Raw genomic sequence first — 21188 nt, 5'->3', positions numbered from 1 at the left:
GTGATTCGACAACTCTATTCACCGTGCTACGCTTGCCACAAGTGTAGCTACCATCCCATCAGTTACTGCACAGTATCATTGCACAATATCACTGATGTTTTCCCTCTGTTGTACCTTCCATCTCTATGACTTATTCATTCCACATCTGGAAGCCTGTATCTCTCATTCCCTTTTATCCATTTTGACCATCCCCTGCTCCCTGCCCTCTGGCAACTATCAGTTTGTCCTCTGTATTTATGGGTCTGTTCTGCTTTGTTTGTTGTTGTTCATTTGTTTTATTTTTTAGACTGCACATATAAGTGAAATCACATGGATTTGTCTTTCTCTGACTTGTTTCACTTAGCATAATACCTTCTAGGTCCATCCATGTTGTTGAAATGGCAAGATCTCTTCTTTTTATGGCTGAGTAATATTCCATATTGTGTGTGTGTGTGTGTGTGTGTGTGTGTGTGACTTCTTTATCCATTCATCCATTGATGGATACTTGGTTTGCTTTCATGCCTTGGCTATTATAAATAATGCTGCAATAAATATAGGGGTGCATATATCTTTTGGAATTAGTGTTTTTGTTTTCTTTGGATAAATACCCAGAATTGAAACTACTGGCTCATGTGGTTTTTCTACTTTTAATTTTTTGAGGAACCTCCATACTGTTTTCCACTGTGACTGCATCAGTTTACATTCTCACCAACAGAGCACAAGGGTTCCTTTTTTTCCCCATCTTCACCAAACCTTGTTATTTCTTATATATATATTTTTAAATTCTAGCTGTTGTGACAGGTGTAAGGTGATATCTCATTGTGGTTTTGAATTGAATTTCCTTGATAATGAGGGATGTTGATTATCTTTGTGTCTGTTGGCCGTCTGTCTATCTTCTTTGAAAAATGTTTATTAAGGTCCTCTGCCCATTTTTAAATCAGATTGTTTCTTTTACTGGTGTTGAGTTATATACTTTCTTTATATATTTTAAGTATTAACCCTCTCTATATATATCATTTGTGAAAATCTTCTTCCATTCAGTAGGTTATCCTCTCGTTTTGTTGATGGCTTCCTTTGCTGTGCAAAAGCTTTTTATTTTTATGTAGTCCCAATAGTTTGATTTTGCTTTTTATTTCCCTTATCTCAGAAGATGTATCTAGAAAAAAGTTGCTAAAGCTTATGTCAAAGAGATTACTGCTTATGTTTTCTTCTGGGGGTTTTACTGTTGCAGGTATCACATTTAAGTCTTTAATCCATTTTGAATTTATTTTAGTTTATGGTGTAAGGAAGAACAAAATTTTTTGGAAGAACAAAAATTTTTATGAAAATTAAGTGCCTTCTTTTGGAAAGTGAAAGTAATTAATTGATAATTATTAGTCATATATAAAAAATTAGAGTTGAACCTTCATATCTTTATTACAATAAATTGCTTTGCAATTTCATCATTTTTTAAGAATATATTTTCTCATTAGTTTCATTATAATACATTTTCTTATTTATGTGGAAATTATAGCAAGCTAACTGAATAACAAATAAGATTGTGATTATATACATTTTAAAGCGTAAACAGCCACCTTTTAGAGCTGAAAATGTAATTATACTCTTAATTATAATAAATGATATCTCATACAAGATGCTTATGGTGATCATTTTATTTACCGGACAATTATCTTTGCAGACTTGTGGATAAATTTTCAGTAGTCATAAAATTACAAGTGAGGGAGTAATTGATTTAATAAATGAATATTTTAATGTGATGTTTAATTATAACTACTAGATAAATGATTGTTCAAAGAGAAAGACCTACTGATGTTAAACTCATTTTTCTTCATCACTCATCTGAAAGTCAACATATTATATATATATTTATTTGTCTATGTGTATATTCAAATGAAATAGCTGAAATATACACATAGATATTCAAAGACACAGAATAATAGAATTTTTAGAATATACTTTAATATTTTTATGCTTTCTCTTCTCCAGAATGCCTTAAACAATATCAGTAGGTGTCTATTTGTCCAGTAACCAATGCCATTTTTTTCTCCTCATGAGGGCTAATTAGCATTATTTCTAAACCCAGAGGGATATAATTTAATCAATTCTAATAAGAGTTGTTAGAAAGAACTCTGATGATCACATTTTGGTTTCACAGAAGTGTAAATTTTAGAATCTTATTTTCACAGGAAGGTTATACCATCTGTCTACATGTTAATTTATTGCTTCAAATGCATTAACTTTTTTGCACCTTTTGTCACATAAATTTTGGCATTGTTTACTTATTAACTCTTAGGTTTCTGAGATAGAGCTGAAGGACTTTTATTCTGTGTACTCCAAATAATAAAACAGCTTCAAGGAATGTCAATCCATATTATATTCATTATGTTAGAAGAAATTTATCAAGCTTCAACTATTTTCAAAGAAAACCAAATAGAGTTCCAGCATATGAATTTTAGAAATACTTTAGTCTCTCTCTTTGCCTCAGTTTTGTATAGTGTAATTTGCACGGCAATTCACAAACCTGTTTTATAAGAATATTTTAAGACTTCTTGGGCAAAAACTAAGATGGCTGATGCCTTTAAAAGAAGGAAAAAAATCAAGGAACTTCTTGAAGCTATTAGAGGAAGTGCCTGGAAATAGTGGAGAAGAATATAAGAATATAAGGCAGTAGTGATGGGCAGTGTGGAGACTACAGTGCACATGGGGATGCTGTGGTTCTGAATAGGGACCTGAGGCATTGCAGAAGTGTAGAGAGGTGCGCTGAAGGCCACAAGTCCCACATTTGATAAATGTGCACATCTGTAAACTCTAAAAATGAGAGAAGAGGAGTTCTTTTTAATTACTTTTAATGTTGATTTATTGTATTAGCTTGCCTAATGAACCAGGAGAAAACGAAAAAGGTAATAGAGGTAAATGAATGAATATGTGGAATCTCTAAGGGTAAGAGAACAACAACAGAAAGATTGAAGAATGCCCTTTTGTTAGTTTTATTGTAAGGAATTTAGCAACAACAACAAAAAATCATAGAGAGATTATGTTTTATAAACCATAATTGGAAATTCTCGGAATGCATCAATGACCCGAGATAAAAATTCTCAGAATGCATCAGACCAGAGATAAAAAACATATTACTTGACCTTTAGTAATGAGATTATTTATGATACCTTGGGAATATCTGGAGAAAAAATAGGAATAATGCTTTTGATATGTTTCTTCAGCAAAACATTGTTAGTAGTTTACAGATACATACATACAAGATTATATGGGTCTAAGGTTAAAGAGACACCATAATGCTAGAAATTTTGCACAAAGGCTCCGAACATGCAGTGTTCCTATCCTGGAGAAATATAAGGACAGTTAGTCCTGGTAAGGAAGAGGTCACAGTAAGCCAAAAGTAGTGGTGTGGATGAGTGTAGGGAATGGTATTGTTCCTTGCCAACAGCGGTGACAAGGGAAAGAGAGACAAAAATAATAAAGATGAAAAAAGAAATATTCAGAGATTGGAGGAAAGGCATCTACTTTTTAAGATTGAGTTCTTCTTCTGCAGATAAAAATTCCAATATTTTAGTTAAAATTTTGTCCAAGGCAAAGGTAATGTGATCAGGATACATCAGGGAAGCACCAGAAGACTAAATAAAGTGGGAAGTATGTTGGAAAGAAGACAAATGGCCTTAAGTAAACTCTAAAAGCATGATATTAACATCATTATGACAACAAATAATAATAATACTAACTCACATTTATTGCCCATTTCTTGTTTATCACAAATGTTTCTGTCCTTATAGCATTTCATTAGAATAAACATCCCTTTAGTCACCACTTTAGAGATGAAGAAACAGCAGCTTTGGAAGACTCAGGTACTTGTCCAAGATCCAAGCTGATAGACACTGGTTCAGATGTGAGTCACTTAACGGTAGGAGCTGGAGCTCTTAATCATGAGGGACAGAAGGAAGGAGAGAAAATCTGCTGAAAGGGTGAGTTTTCATCATGAAAAAAGGAATAGGAATCAAGAAGTGAGAAAGGAAGAGGAATCATATAATGGCAACAGGACTCCTATGTATTGAGAAGAGGAAGTTTTCAGAGTTCTCAATAGAATCATGTGTTATAGCAGCTCCAAGGAAAATGGCAAGGCTTAGAACACAAATTAATAACTTTTTAAAAAGACGTCATTTATTTATTCATGAAAGACACAGAAGAGAGGCAGAGACACAGGTAAAGGGAGAAGCAGGCTCCCTACGGGAAGCCCGATGTGGGACTTGATTCTGGGAATCCTGGATCACACCCTGAGCCAAAGGCAGATGCTCAACCACTGAGCCACCCAGGTGTCCCACAAATTAATAACTTGAGAAAGTTTTAGTTGCATGAATGAAAATCTCATACATAATATTTTTCTCTTTCTGCCATCAGTGTTGAAAACGGTGCCTGTCACTTAGCAGGCAACTAATAAAATTTTATTGAAAAACTGTATACAGGGACAGAAGAAAATCTGATAGTTCAATGTTCAGTGTCAACAAAAGAGTCTGAGAACCTGAATTGAAAGGATTAAGATAACTTTTTTTTTTCCCCATGAGAAAGCTTTCACAAGGTATTGCTATTTGATATTTGAAGAGAGTTTGTTCATTGGAAAAATGGAGGAAATGTTAAGACTTGTTCCAAGAAGCAAACAGGAGAAAAATCTCAGCAATCTTGAATTGGCCAAAGATTATCTGAATGGTACACAAAAAAAACCCCCACAAACTATAGAACAAAATATGATAAATTTAATTTAATCACAATTAAAACTATTTCCTTTACAAAAGAGACTTAAAATAGTGAAAATATCAGCCACAGAAAAAGAAATGTGTAACTGTATCTGGTTATAAATTTTATCCAGATTATTATAGGAATCCTATAATAATAATAATCCTATAATAATAATCCTATAATAATCTCAATCCTTTCTCAGGAATGAGAAAGAAAGCAATCCTACTAAAAATTAGCAAAAGATTGAGAAGAAAACATCAAGAAGAATATGAATGGAAAAAGACCCATGAAACAGTGTTCAACTTTACTACATTAGAGAAATATGAATTGAAACTATAGTGGGTATCATTACACACCCACTAGAATAGCAACATTGAAAAAGTCCAGCCATGCCAAGTGTTGGCAATGATGTTGAACAAATAGAAATTTCATACACTGCTGGTAGGAATGTAAAATGGTACAATTTTGGAAAATAATTTGGTGATTTCTTATAAAATTAAACACACTTTTGCCACATGAACCAGCAATCTCACTCCTGGATATTTATCCAAGAAAAATATGAAAGCATATGTCCGTGCAAAGACTGATAACACAAACCTTCATAGTTGTTTAATTTGTAGTAACCCCTCATTGAAAAAGCCCAAAAGCGCATCAACAAAAGAGTGAATTAACAAAATGTGGTGTAGCCATAGAATATAATACTAGTTGCCAATGACAAGGAATGAATTCTTAATATGTAGGGGGTCACGGATGAATTTCAAAATAATTATTCTCAGTGAAAAAGCCAGAAAAAGGGGGATATGTACTGTATAGTTTCATTTATAGAAAATTCTGGTAAATGCAACCTAAACTGCAGTGCCAGAGAGCAGGTCTGTGGCTGTCTGGGGTTGTCTAGAAGGAGGAACTCTGGGCCCATGAAAATGTTCTTCATCCAAATTGTGGTGATGCTTTAACATCTGTACCTATGTTTGAAGACTCATGAAGTTGTACACTCTGAGTAATGTAGTGTATGTCACTTAGTCCTGAATGTCACTGTGAAAAATGTCAACAGGGCACCTGGGTGGCTCAGTTAAGTGTCCGCCTTCAGCTCAGGTCATGATACCAGGATCCTGGGATGGAGCTCCACTTTGGGCCCCATGCTCAGCAGGTAGTCTGCTTCTCCCCTTTCCCCTATCATACTCTTCCCCCCTCCCTCAAACACATAAGTAAAATCTTAAAAAAAAATGTCTACACAACACAATCTTGAGGACAGATAAAATAGAAAGAAGAAAGGCAGAAGGGGGAAGTGGGATTGAGAGATAAAAAGTAGATAGACGAGAAGGTAGAGAGATAAAAGACAGACACGTTGGGGTGGGCGTGGGGAGAGAAGGAGAGAGAGTGAGCCGATGGAGACAAAGCAAAAGCAAAACAAGGCAACAAACAGGAAGAAGAAGAGAAACTTAACTTGGAGAAACTTAACTTCTATCCTCCTGGTGGAAGTTTAATTGGTACAGCCACTTTAAAAATGTAACGCTGTACTTACAACAGCCCCTGGAGCTTTAGAATGCTTAGTAAAAGTATATTTTCAAACGTATGCTCACTGAGGATACCTGCTAGGTTGCTTACATGAAAATCACCCTTCCTTCCCAGAGAAAGGAAAAGGGAGAAAAATCAGTCTGTGGAGTCGAATGCTCACTTAATTAATACTGGTGGGAGTTTAAATTGGTTAGTAAAGCCACACACTGGCATGTGTTCCAAAGAAACGTGTGCCAACGCAATTCCTAAATGCATTGACCAGGAAGGTTCAAACAGGACTGCTTTAGTAATCAAGCACCAGAAAGTACCTAGGTATTTACAACGGTGGTTTGGATTAAGAAATTGTGCTGTACTAACAGGATGGGGCCGCTCGGAAGCACCCAGAATAAACAGTCCTCACCTTCAGGGGTGAATTCCTTCAATGTCATGCTGGACCAAACCAGACAGATTCAGAGTATGTAGTGTCTGAGTCAGTTGCTATAGGTTCCTAAACAGACAAAATTAATGTATTTCATTAGCGGTCAGGAAATACAGCCCTTGTTTAAAGTAATGACTGTGGCGTGTTAGGAAGTGTTCTCAGCAATCCTTGTTTGTGTATTCAGTTTGTGCAAATTCATTGGACTTGACTCTTGCAATTGCATGCTCTTCTGTACGCATGAGATCCATACATTAAAAAATTTTAAAAGAGCTTAAAGCCTCAGCCAAAAAATAAATCTATTGAGATCATAAATGAGACATAAACACAAACTATGTTTCAGATGGGAAAATACAGAATTGTAAACTTGTCAGTCCAGTCTTGAATTAATCTCTATACTTATTTCAGCTACCAATGGCCTTGTTAAGATTAAAGGAACAATTCTTATAAACTACATCTGGAAGAATAAACGTGTGATTATTTGTATCAATACAAATTGTGTTTTCTAAAAACTTAGGTTTTCTATTTTTTTTTTAGGTTTTCTATTTTTGGAAGGAAAATGTTTAATGTGTGGCTTTTGTATTATTTATTGTTCAGTCAAGTTATTCATTCTGCTTCTGTTCCATGCCAGATAATACGGCTTGTAAATTTGGAAAACAAATTCAAGTGGATATGAGGGATAGTGAAAAATGGAAGTGCCATTAAGCATAGTTCTAGCTGTCTGATTGATGTACAAATGTTCATGTAATGAACTGTTGAAATGTTCATTGCTGATACCTAACTCAAGTTTTTAAAGTTTCTTTTTTTTTTTTTTTAGTTTGAATTAAAGCTATCAAACTCATTGTTTTTCTGAATCATATAGATAAGAATTAGAGGAATAGAATTAAGGATATATATGTATATATATTTATATTTTAAATCTTTTATCTATCTATCTACATACACACTTTGCTCTTTTAAAGCAAGTTCTGATACTATGTTTCTGGCTTTAATTTTAATTCTTCATAAAGGGTAAACTTGAAATATCCTTGCCTTAAGGAATATGTAACCCTGCAACACTGCATTGTATTCCTGTTCTATATACTCATGCTATTAGATTTATTTTATCTGTACTTAAATGGATTTAAGTTCATGAATTAATGAATTTAATTGGTATATTTCTCCAGAATAGTGAAGAAGGAGGAGCAGAGTGAGAGAGAGAGAGAGAGAGAGAGAGAAGCAGACTCTGCACTGTGTGTGGATCCCAACTCAGGGCTCGATCTCAGGACCCTGAGATCATGACCTGAACTGAAACTGAGTCAGATGCTTAACAAACAGCCACCCACTCATCCCTGCCATGATGATTTCTAAAGAAATGTATTAATCACACTCATGGTGAGAATTAGAAGTAATAATTGAATCAAATTTGGAAGTGCCGTAGACTATCAAAATGTGAAAAATGTATGTGATGACTGTGAATCTTTAGGAATTACTATTTTTCCACTGAGTGTTGTAAGTGATGAATCACAAATCCTACACCTGAAACTAATATCGCACTCTAGATTGACTAAAGAGTTTAAATAAAAACATGGAAAAAGGTAATATTTTTTAAATTATAGAAGCATATGTGATTTGAAGGATGTCATGGTTAAGAGGAGTCAAAACATTAGAATATACACGACTGCTCCTCCCTCATCTCCCAAACTGAATCATATTAAATCACAGTTTTATTGTAGATTCTATATGAGCCAGGAGACTGGAATGAGAACAAGTGAGGCCTAAGACACTGCTTTGTTTCATCAAGCTTCATACATGGATCTTAGTGGAAAAGTGCATATTTGCAGTTTTAGGGAAAATTGTCTTACTGCTATTGAATTTCTTGGGTGATAGATATCTGAAATAGGCTGTATTTCAATTAATTATAAAAAGAAAACACATGATTTTTTTTTACAGCTGAAAAATGTGGGTAATTAAGGGAGAGCATCTATAGCAAAAAATCTCTGGTGCCTGTTTAATATCCTATAAATATTTAAAGCTTATACACTCCATAGAAAAAGATAATTTATTTGGTACAATATATTGAAAAACAGGACTAAGAGGATGAAAATTAAGAAAGTGAAAACTTGGGACACTATGGCAAGACTCTCTTGGATTTGGTTGTAGAATAGCTTCATGGGATACACACCGTCATGGGTGTTTTATAACCAGCCTGGGAATAGCAGCCTTACAGGGCCATTTGGAAGAATGTGAGGTCTACTTCACCGATCATCCCTTAAAACTGTGAGACAAAGACCTAGATTTCACCCAATAAAGGCTGGTCGTCTTCTTTTTTTTTTTTTTTTCTCCTAATACTTGATGAAATTGCTTACACATATGCAGTTTCACACAATTAATTGAAAATTGCTTACACATAATTGATTTCATTCATTTCTGCTATGATTGTTTTTTATCTCCTTTCTTCTTCTTGCTTTAGGGCTTAATTTCGTCTTTTCCCTTCGGATTCCTTAGGCGCTTGGGTTATTTAGTTCAGATCTTTATTCTTAACCAACATATGAAGTAAAGATTACAAATTTTCCTCTCAATTCTGCTTTCACTGCATCCTATGGACCTCCTTAAGTTGTATTTTCCATTTGTATCAAAATATTTTAAAATTCCTCTCGAAACATCTTTGATCCTGTATTATTTAGAAGCATTGCACACTTGAGACTAATATTATACTGTATGTTAACTAACTGGAATTTAAATATATATATATATACATATATATGTATATAAAAGAAATATATTACTCATAGCGTTTTTTATATTAGAGCTCTAAGATATTACTCATAGTTGTTTTAAATTCATGGAACCACAGCATGGCTGTTTCTGATTCTGGGCATCAAGCTCCTTGCAGCTTGATGTTTTATGATACAGGATATTTTCCAAGAAAATTCCAGAGCTTCAGTCTGGATTGTCTCAGTCTTTGTATCTGGAATCTAATGAGAATATGTGAGTCAAGAGAGCATGGGCGGGGGAGAAAAATCTTGTGTAAAGACTATTTCTGTGGGTTCATTGGGATATTCTTCTTTCTGCACTACAGCTATATAGTGCACATGGAGTTCACAGAAGGGTATGGAGAGAGAGACACAGAGATCTAGTGGAAGAGAATGTCATAGAACAAATGATACTTAATTACAAATGAATAATACACATCTGGTCTCCTGTTCCTTAATTCATTTAGAATTAATTTAGAAGATTGAATTGCTTCTACTTTTGGTTCTCTCTCTCTTAGATGTTATTTAATTCCCAAACTTTGAGGATTTAGTCCTTGAAATTTTGAGATTCAACTAAATTTTCCTTGGTGTGTTTTTCGTGATTTATTGAAATATAACTGACATACATAGAAACTGCCCATATTTAATATGTATAATTTGTTAAGTTTTGACATATTTATACATCCGTGATACTATAACCACAATGAAGATCATGAACATGTACACCTATTCCTCCAAATTTCTCTGTGACATTTCTCCATCCCCAAACAATCACTGATTTTCTATCACCATAGATTAGTTTGCATTTTTTAGAATTTCAGATAAATGGAATCACACAAAATGTACCCTTTTTAGCTTCTTCCACTAAGCATAATTATTTTGAGATTCATCCATATATTTTGCAATGTGTATTAATAACCCATTCCCTTTTATAGTTAAATAGTATTTTATTGTATGGATATACTGTATTTATTATTCAATGACTGTTTCATGGACATTGGGTTATTTTTAGTTTTGGAATCCTGCAGATAAAGCTGTTATGAATATTATTGTAGAAGTCTTAGTAGGGACATATGCTTTCATTTTATTGGGAGGTAATACCTAAGGGTGGAATGGCTGATTGCATGGTTGGTGTATATTTAACTTTTAAGAAAATTCCAGAGTTATTTTACTATTTCACATTCTCATCTGCAGTGTATGAAAGCACCACTTCCTGCACACCTTCACCAACACTTGGTATGATCAGTCTTCCTAATTTTAGCTATTGCTATAGAGGCGTGGTGATATCTCATTGTGGTTTTAATGTGCAATTCCCTAATAGTATTCAACACCTATCTGGAGGTTTATGTACCATTCATATATTTTTTTTAATGAAATGTTTCTTGGAATCTTTTTTACCAATCAGTTGACATGGCATATCTCTCCAATTTAATTTCTATCAGAAATATTCTTCTTCTTTAATTTCTGTCATAAATATTTTTAGTCTTTAGTATTTGATCCTTGGCCATTTTTGTCATATTTGTCCCTAAATATTTCATGGGTTTTGATGCTACTCTAAGTGATATTTTATTGCAATTTCTAATCGTAAAAGATAGGTTTCTTTTCCCTTATTGCATTGCCTAGAACCTTCCCTATATTCTTGAATAAATGTAAGAGCAAAAATTCTTGTTACGTTTCCAATAAAAGAAGGAAAGATTTCAGTCTTTCATCATTAAATATGTTAGATGTAGCTTTTTTGGTAGATGACTTTTATCAAGATGAGAGTTTCTTTTTATTCCTAGTTTTTAACCAAGAATGGATGTTACATTTTCTCAAATTTTTTTCTTGCAAATATTTAGATATTTCGATAATTTACATTTAATGGGATTATTGGTATGATTAGGTTTAATTCTATTACCTTCTTAATTATTTTCTGTTTATTTCTTCTGTCTTTGTTCCTATTTCCCTTTCTGTGTTTAGACTGAATATTTTTTATAATTCGTTTTTTTATCTTTGCCATGCTTATTAAATACAAATCTTTATTTTGCTCTATATTAGTGCTTGTTTATTGTTTATAGTATGTATTTTAACTTACCACACTCTATCTTCAAGTGATTTTGAACTTCAGGTGTACTGTAAGAACCTTGCAATTCAAAAAAAAAAAAAAAAAGAACCTTGCAATTCTGTCCTTTATTTCCCCCCTCAGTCTTTGTACTGAGATATATTTTACTTCTTGCCTATTTATAAATCACGAACTAGATTGCTATTATTTTTGTTTAACCAATCTATTATATTCTTTAAAGTTTAGATATTAATTTTTAGAAGTTTTAAATTTATAGAAATATTGAAGGGTTTGGACAGAGAATTCTCATGCACTGTTTGCACACTATCTCTTGATTAATAATCTTCTACATCAGTGCAATATATTTGTTAGAATTAATGAGCCAATACTAATAAATTAATATTAATTAAAGTCTATACTTTATTCTGATCTCCTTAGTTGTTTTTTTTTTAAGATTTTATTTATTTATTCATGAGAGACAGAGGGAGAGAGGTGGAGACACAGGCAGAGGGAGAAGCAGGCAGAGGACTTGATCCCTGGTCCCAAGAATCACACCCTGGGCTGAAGGCAGTGCTAAACCGCTGAGCCACCCAGGCTGCCCTGATCTCCTTAGTTTTTACCTAGCTTCCTGTCTGCCTGTTCCAGAAAACCACATTATATCATCAATGGATTTATCAACATAATTTTTTGTTTGTTTTTTGAGAAATTCCTTATTTTCCAGCACTATAAAGTGTTTCAGGCTCATCTTGGATCTTTCCTCCCAGTCCTAAAATCAACCATTTCTCCAAAGATTGCTAATTCAATTTGTTGGTGAACAATACTAAAAACTAAGACATGGAGGCTAAGTGTGCTCATGGCTGCTGGAGGGTCATTGTTTCGTAGCCATCCCAGCTGCCAGAGAAAATAAATACAAGTGTGGACACTAACTTACATGTATACACATATTCATAAATATTTTTGTATGCAGCCCCTGTGTCTATATAAAGTTAAATTCGAGTTCCTCCTGTTATCTCTGGTATCATGCTAGCCTCCTCCTCTTGCGGATCTATGAATTTTCACTGTGATAGTGAGAAACCTGACTTGCACCGTCTACCATTTGTTCATGTAATTTTTCAACTCCAGTATACTTGTAGAGTAGTACCAGGATTGGGATTCCATCCTCCATTAGAAAACAACCATGTTGACCCGAAGATAGTACTTACATTCTTTTCCTTTTGCCTTTAGTCTTACAGAGTCCATTCATTCCCAAGGTTATTTTATCCATCACCATATCCCCATCCCTTCTGTATGGTTGTTTTACACATTTGGAATATAGTTAGATTCTCTTGTTACAGTCTGCACTCTTTCCTTGGATCTTCTGTCCTAATAAATTATTTTTTAAAAATTTACATCCATTAAGGTTCACTTTTTGACTTGTAACGTTCTGTAAGTTTTGCAAATACAAATTAAATTTTTGATATTTAGAATATAATTATAATAATTGTTTTAAGGTCCTTGCTTGCTAATTCTGAGTCTGTTAAGATTAATTTTATTCTCATTTTAGTGCATATTTTTTTTCTTCTTTGCATGCTTAGTAGGTTTTTTTAATTGAGGTATGATGGACATAATACATTGTAGAAGTTTACAGTGTACAACAAATAGTTTTGAATAAATTTATATATTGTCCTATAGTTACTACAGTAGCATTAGCTAATACTTTTATCACTTCACACATTTATCATTTCTTTTGTGTGTTGGGAACAGTTAAGACTTAGTCTTTCAGTAACTTTGAAGTTCATAAAACAGTATTTTTTAAATTATAATTACTATGTTATATGTCAGATCTCCAGAACTTATTTATCCTCTGATTGTAAGTGTGTACCCTTAAACAACATCTCCCCAGTTCTCTTACCCTCAGTCCCTGGTAACTACCATTTTATTCTCCGATTTTACAAGTTCACCTTTTTCATATTCCACATATAAATGATATCATACAGCATTTTTCTATCTTGGTGTGACTTAGCTCCAATAGCATAATGCCTCAGGGATCATCCGAGTTCTTGCAAATGGCAGGATTTGCATCTTTCTTATGGCTCAGTAATATTCCATTATGTACACATACCACATCTTTATCCATGCATCCACTGACAGCCATGCTGGTTGTTTTCATATCTTGGCTATTATGTGAATAATAATGTAATGAACGTGGGTATGTGGATATCCCTTTGAGATACTGGTTTCAATCCCTTTGGATATATACACAGGAGTGGAATTGCTGGATCATATTGTGTTCAATTTTTAATTTTTTGAGGAGCTGTCTTACTGGTTCCCATAATGGCTGTAGTCAGGGACCTTTTTTCCCTGCATTTTCATCTAAGAATTTTACAGTTTTAGGTCTTACATTTAAATCTTTGACCCATTTTGAGTTATTTTTTGTAAGAAGTGTAGAGTAGGAATCCATGCCAGGTAATTTTTGATTGCCTGCTGGGTATTTTGAATTTTTTCTTGCTGAGTTTGTTGATGTTGTTGTTTATTCTTGAGTTCTGTTCTGAGGTGTGGTTAATTACTTGGAAACAGTTTGATCCTTTCAGGGCTTCCTTTTTTGGTTTGTTAGGTTGGAACTAGAAACAGTGTTACAGTGTTTTGTCCAAAGACTTTTTTTGATTTTGATTAAAAAAAAAATGTTTATTTATTTTGGAGAAAAAGGCCTGGAGAGAGCACCGAGAGGGAAAGAGGGAGAGAATCTCCAGCAGCTGCCTTGCTGAGCGTGGAGTCCGATGCAGGGCTAGATGCTGGGCTCAATCTCACAACCCTGAGATCATGACCTGAGCTGAAACCAAGAGTGAACACTCAACCTACTGAGCCTCTAGGCGCCCCTGTCCATCATCTTTATTACTGGTACAGAATTCTTCTCTGCAGCCTCCTCTGTGCCCTGAAGTCATTAGACCTTCCACTCTAGCTGGTGGGAACAGCCATCACTTCCAGCTCTGTGTGAGGGATGAGGGCTGGTCCTTCTAATCCTTTCCTGTGGTCTTTTCCTGACCTTTGGTATGTCCCTCACATGTATTTGTTGATCAGTACCCTACTGATTACTCAAGGCAGACCCTCTGTGGATCCCCCGATTTTCTCATTGTTCACCTCTTTGCTCTCTGGTGCTCTGTCTTTGCAATTTCTGCCTAGATGTCTCTGTTCAATTTACTCTCTTCATCCCAGGGAGTTGGGCAGACTGCTGGGTTTCCCTTCAGAGCACCACTGCCTGGAATTCTTTCAGGATGGTAGCTCAGCAATTACAGGGCTCACCTCTTTTGTAGCCTCTTTCATGGGGATCTCTGTCTTTCATTGCATGGCATCCTTTGTCTTGAAAGCCATTGTTTCATATTTTGTTCAATCTGGGGTGGTTTCAGGCATCAAGGTAAATCCAATTTTAGTTACTCAGTTTGGGTCTGAAGCAATAGCCACCCACTGTCACTTATTAGAACTTTCTTCTTGGTAAGTCCTAGGATTTTTACCTGTCTGAGCTCCCACTGGTATCAGATAAAAACAGTTCTCTGTGAAACTTCAGCTCTGACTTTACTCATCTTTAAGTTCAAGAGGCTTCAAGAGGTAATGTCTGGATGACACACCTCCACTCTGTCTTTTTATGCTTCTTACTTTCTTCCCTCTTCTGTTTCCTTTGGTTTGTCTTTTCTTCCCCCCTAAGAAACTGATTGTCACAGATCCCGGAGATATTTATCTTCACTCTAATTTTTGCGGCACAAACATATTTCCAAACTATGTGTTTCTTTGTAATCAGAATCAGGTCCTCAGCAACATTTTCAGTTACCCTGACCAGGTCAGAAATATGCTTTCACCGTACTTTATTCCGTGTTTCCTTGCATGAGTGAGAGTCCCTTAGTTTTCTAACTTCCTGGCATGTTTAACTCGATTGGTAGATTGCATTAGGTTCAAGGGCAAGTGGGTATGTACAGTTCAAGTTAATGTGGACCAGTTATAAAATATGTTGGATAAATACTCTTTGATAGCGAAATAGTTAAGAATGTTTAGGCTTACAACTGTTTGAACTTGTTAAGAAGGCTTAACGTTTTTATTTTTGGTAACTGAATGATACTAATATCCTAATATCTTCACACAAAAATCCTGCTTAGAAATAAAATCTCAGAGAGTCATGTGGATTCTCAAGTTGCCATGACTCATACTTTGTGGGTATTGTCCTTTCTCTTTAAAAAAAAATTCTTTAGAACATAACTCTTTACATAAAAGCATAGAATGACTCCACTAGTAATCTTATTAATTCTTTGTAAAGAGCAATGAAGATTTCCTGATTTTCTTATTTCTTGATCTCATTGTTTCTGGGGCTTTGCAAAGCTAAGGGGACAAAAAGAACTTGTTTTATTTCCCATTTATTGTCTGATTGGTATTGCACTATTATTTAATACTTCCTTAATATTATGATAAGCTTCAACTCATTTTTTTTAAGTGTGATCAAGTAAAAGGGAAAAAAAAAGAAAAGCTTCCTTTGTTAATACTTTCTTGTAAACCTAGCTCCAGGGATTTTTTTTTTATTAAATAATCCTTCTTGATATTGTGCCAAAAAAGCTTCATTTCAATAATATTTGGGAGTTGAGTTGAAATAATCACTGTAAATATGTATTAGTTATTAAGGACAGAAGTGGTGGTAAATTAGTCCTAAAGTGCTCTGATTTCTGTGAACCAAGTGGTTTGAAAATTTTCCCTTAAAATCAGTATTGGGGGAAAGAATAAGGCAAGTTAACCGTAGCCCTCAATTATCTCTGTAGTTTTCTGTAACCAGATTTTTTTTTAGGATTTCAGGATCCCGAATAAGAGGCTGTTAGATCTGAGAAGAAATGGGATGCCAGCAATAACTGGATGGCCCGCTTGGCTACAGAGTTAACGAAGGAAGAACAATGCTTATTGACTGTTGATCCAGATACTTCCTTAGATCTTACATAATCTATCCCTTGTTGTCCACAAGGCCATATATCTTTTCTCATTTCTGCAGTGCTGTTAGAATGTGAAATATTTTGTTTGATCAGTTTTCCCACATTTTCATTAAAGTGAGGTTTTTTCTTCTTGTTTTTCTGAAAGCAACACAAGCCTTTTCTTTTTATACTCTAAAGACAGTAAAATATTAAATAAATAGAGAAATATAAACATTATGTAGTTTGTGCTCTGAGATTATTTTCTACACTCCATTCCTTAAGTTTGAATTTGAAAAACAGGTCTAAGTACATTTCAAAATTTGGGCATGTAAATCGTTCTCATTAATATGAACTCTAAGGGCTTTCAGGCTGGAAGGGTTTGGAATGAAGATATAACATGACACAGGAAGGGAATGTTTCACTTTTTCTTTGTCAGGTCTAATAAAGTGCAAATTAGAGCCAGAATGAAGGGGAGTCTGTGCGTTGAAAGAACACTTATATTTTTAAAAATCCATCTTTATTTGGACCCATTGCATTTGCCCTCTGAGCCATCCTACTTGCCTGGTTGTCTACTGGTCTCTGTAACTGTCCCTGGCCTCTGACGGCCTCCTTTTCTTCTTACTATCCTTTAACAGTATAGGTCTTCCAAAGCTGCTTCTTTTTTTTTTTAACCATCATCTTTTCCCTTGACACTTTGTCCTCTTCAGATTCTCACACATGTGTTTAAACATTCATTCCAAACTGATGGAGTATCTGTTTGTTATGTCCTAGGAATAATACCAAATGCTAGGAATAAAGATTTTACCTTCTGGTCTCATCCTTTCATCTAACACCTAATAAGATGATTAGAGCTCCCATCCCAAGTATCATGGGGAGTTCAGCACCATCTCCTGAGAACTTGCTTTCCTATATTTGTCCCTCGTTCTAAAGTCCTGCTCTAACTGATATTTTTTACCCAGTTATTTCCCAAGGCTGCCTTTTTTCTACATAGCTCTACTCTGTGTGTGGCCACTGCCCTCTTTTTGCCTTGTTAAGGCCCTGCTGGCACATGTTTGTTGCCTAAAATGGATTTTAGCGAAAGCTAAAGGATCACGGAGAAAGATTATAGCTCAATGCAGAATAGAAAATTTAAATTCATTATTAAACTGAAAATAACCCCCAAACTTGGAAGTGAATGAAATTTCCACAGCATGCCAACTAGACTTGAAAATGACAATTTGTTTGCATTTTTGGCACCTCCGGGTGTGGCAACCTGCAGCAGTGTGAAAGTAGGGGCTCATGTTCCCCCCTTTGCTCCAAAGCCACTGGATCCATGATCCCTGCCTCACACCAAGTAGAGGACTAGATGCCCATCCCTCTTCAACACAGCCTGATGACTCTACCCTCTCATTGCACGTCAGGAACATTTGTGTACTTAGTTGGAGACTGCGGCCTCCAGAAAGCTAAGGGGCAGGAAAGGGGAGAAGTGGGCTGCAGAAAGAAGTGGGCTGCTTGTGAGGAGGAATGTTTCTAGTCATAAACGTGTGGAAAGTCTAAAAGAGAGAAGGAATGCCTATACGGCAGGGATTGGAGTTTTACATGTACATGTTTTTTTTTTTTCTTGTAATGGATATTGGGTGTCCAAGAAAATTCCATGTCAGATCATCTGAGGTGGAATAATCAGATGTTCGCCCCTGTTAAGCACACATCTCCCGACTCCAAGACCCCCTTCACCTTGCTCCTGGATGCTCTGTGAGTGTATCAAAGCCAGCATATCCAATATCAAATCGCCTCATCCCCAAATTGTTTCTGTCCTTGCTGTCTTAATTTTGTTTATGCTAATGAGTCTTTAATCATGCGCATCTGTGTCTCCTCCCTACCCATTGCCCTCATATTCATATGTTTGTTTTCCTGGACGTTTTCCGCATGCCTAAAAATGTTCCAGTTCATCATCTCTCCTGAATTCCAGTGGTTAGCCCCTTGCCGTCCTGATTTAGTTCCTTGTTATGTCTCATGCGGGGTATTGTAATAAACTTACTAATTGCCATGTCTCTGTCTCTTTTATGGCATAAGATTCCTAAAGTAGAGCATAGAATCACACCCGACTCCTGATTAAAATCCCTCGCAGCTGTCTTCTTTCACGCTGAATAAAGTTTTCATCTCCCTCTCAGATCTTTCCTTCAGTAACATTCTTAGATTTATCCCTTATTTTTTATAGACGTACAAGAGGGTGGATGGTATCTTTTTATTGATTTGCCGATATACTTCTTCACTCCTTCCAGACTCATCCAGTCTCTCTTCTGATTTCGCTCATGCTGTGCTCTCATTCGGGAATACTGCTCGTTACCTTGTTCCCATATTCTGCTCATCAACACATGTCCAAATGCATTCCGTTCTTCCTGGGGTGCCATATGGCACCTTTTCCCAGAAATCATCTAGTATGACTCATATTTCATTTCTCAGAATTCAAGGGCACCTGGGTGGCTCAGTCGGTTAAGCGTCTGCCTTTGGCTCAGGTCATGATCTCAGGGTCCTGGGATCAAGGCCCACAACTGGCTTCCTGCTCAGCAGGGAGCCTACTTTTTCCTCTCCCTCCACCCTTTCCCCCTGCTCATGCACAAGCTCTCTCTCTCTCTCAAATAAATAAATAAATAAAATCTTTTTTTAAAAAAAGAATTTGTTTAATACCTTATCTGTGGTTATGTGTTGTTATGATTCCATGTCTTATTATAAGTATGTGTCTTCTCTTTCTTACCAGACAATGAATTACTTTGAGCAGGAAAAATGCTTATACATAAGTTCCAATATCTATGCATTAAATGAAAGAAAAGTTATGACATTGGCAAATGTTACAGATGAAGACAAATATCAAGGGATAATTCTCAGTGACATGCAACTGTTGTTTCCATCTCTTTGTCAATGAAATCATTTCTGTATTAATCACAGCAGGCGAGATTGGGCTGCTGTAACAAATTAACTTGCAAATCTTAGAGGCTTACTATATCAATGGATTATTTTTTTGACAATCAAGATACTTCTGAGTAGGAAAATGGTTTATCTTGTAAGACTACAAATATATATAATCACCAGTTTTGAAATTAATACATTTTACACAGAGAAATAATTATCAAAGAATAATATTTCATATAGTTCAATATTATCTCCTTGTTAATAAATTAGTAGAACAACAAGAAAACATCCTAAATGAAAATTGAGTGGCCTATTACTTTTCCTAATGTGAATTCGATTACATGTATTTATTTTCTTATTGGTTTTTTTACTTGAATATTCCTTTTATATACACACTGATAAATAAAGCTCTAAAATTATTGTAATATCTTCTTAGCTTAGTAAGAACAACAACAATATATTAGGTTTTATGTTAATAGTTAACAAATAATAGTATTTATTGCTGTATACTGGAAGCATGTGCCAAGAACATTATATACATTATCTCCAATTGTCAGAACATTCTTCTTTGGTAAGGAGATAATTAACATTCTCATTTTATTTTATTTATTTATTCATGAGAGACACAGAGAGAGAGGCAGAGACATAGGTAGAGGGAGAAGCAGGCTGTAGGGAGCCTGATGTGGGAGTTGATCCTAGGACCCCGGGATCATGACCTGAGCCAAAGGCAGACACTCAACCACTGAGCCACCCATGTGCCCCAGCTCAATATTCTCATTTTACATATGAGGGAATTGAAAATAAGATGGGATGATAACTTTGCAAACATATCACAGCTAGCATAAGGTAAAACTAGAATCCCATACCCACCATGTCTGACTCTAGTCTCTAAGTTAGAATGTGTCCTCGAGTCCACTACTCATAACTTTGCCTCTTAACCTCCAGAATGTTATATAATGTATTTGATTTTAAAGACTGGAGGATGGTTGAGTAGCTTTAGAACTTAAATATAAAAAAGCAGGAAGATTTAAAGTCTTCCCAATTAGGGACTCATTCATCTGGTGAGTCCCAAATGGCATCTAATAGTTTTAGTGCATTGACTTTCTGAGGCAAAAATGGAAATGTATTCATGTGGGAAAAGTTTTTTCATTAGGGGCTGCTGTCTTTGAAACTAGGAAGACCAGACAACTACAAAACAGACTGTCATTAAAAATTACACATTACTGCAAATGTTCCAGAAAACACTGTTTCTGCACGAGGCTGCTTAGAGCCACGAGATTATAGCCTTGGTGTTTTGACAACCATTCAAGAAGGAGAGCTACAAGCTTTCTTCCAACTAACAATGGACAAAGAGCTAGGGGTTGGGGGAATAAGCAGAAGAGAAATGAAGACAGGATCTGGAGAGAAAATCAAAGAGAATTAAAGAATTTAAAGTTTCATTTGCAGAACACTGTTCTTGGTTAGAAGAATACTGTGAACTTCTTGAGAAAAGGAGTTTGCCGTAATGGGCGTGCATGCAATTAGAAACCTCGCTTCTCTATTGGAAGGAGGGCCATCAAGTGGGTAGTTTAAAGTAAGCATCTGTGTTGTAGTAAAATGCTGTTGAGTTCATTTATAGGGTCTGTATGAGACGGAGTACTCTATGTCTTCCTCTCTTATTAGGCCGGCTGCCTCCTCCTTCTACAGAGTTACTACTTTGGTTTAGTTAACTATTGTGTTACATCTTTTTCTATATGTTCTAGTATGCTTTGAGCCAAAATGGAAAATTCACTGATTGCTGGTTCTTACTTACATGGCTTATATTGGCAACCAAAACGTTCCAAAAATATTGTTTGTGTTTGGGCTCAAAATCGAGCTATGTGAACAAATGCATTGAACTCACCTTTATTCCTTCCTGTTTAGATCAAGCCTGGCTTGAGTTGTATACCTTATAGCTATGGAATTGACTAAGC

The 21188-nt window shown here is 35.3% G+C and overlaps 2 protein-coding genes across 2 annotated transcripts in view; one reads left to right on the top strand and one right to left on the bottom strand.

Annotated features, from left to right (window-relative positions):
- LOC144285095 (ral guanine nucleotide dissociation stimulator-like) overlaps positions 1–18737 on the bottom strand; it is an 83319-nt gene extending 64582 nt beyond the window's left edge. Inside the window, exon 1 of the mRNA XM_077850364.1 lies at positions 18551–18737. Coding sequence (XP_077706490.1) covers positions 18551–18737 — 187 coding nt within the window. The remainder of the gene's footprint in view (positions 1–18550) is intronic.
- Positions 1–21188, top strand: part of GPM6A (glycoprotein M6A) — a 331217-nt gene that overhangs the window by 128745 nt on the left and 181284 nt on the right. The window lies entirely within an intron of this gene.

Source organism: Canis aureus, chromosome 15 (genome assembly GCF_053574225.1).
Source record: "Canis aureus isolate CA01 chromosome 15, VMU_Caureus_v.1.0, whole genome shotgun sequence".
Classification (NCBI taxonomy): Eukaryota; Metazoa; Chordata; class Mammalia; order Carnivora; family Canidae; genus Canis; species Canis aureus.
The sequence above is the reverse complement of the archived record's forward strand: the minus strand, read 5'-3'. Positions and strand labels throughout refer to the sequence as shown.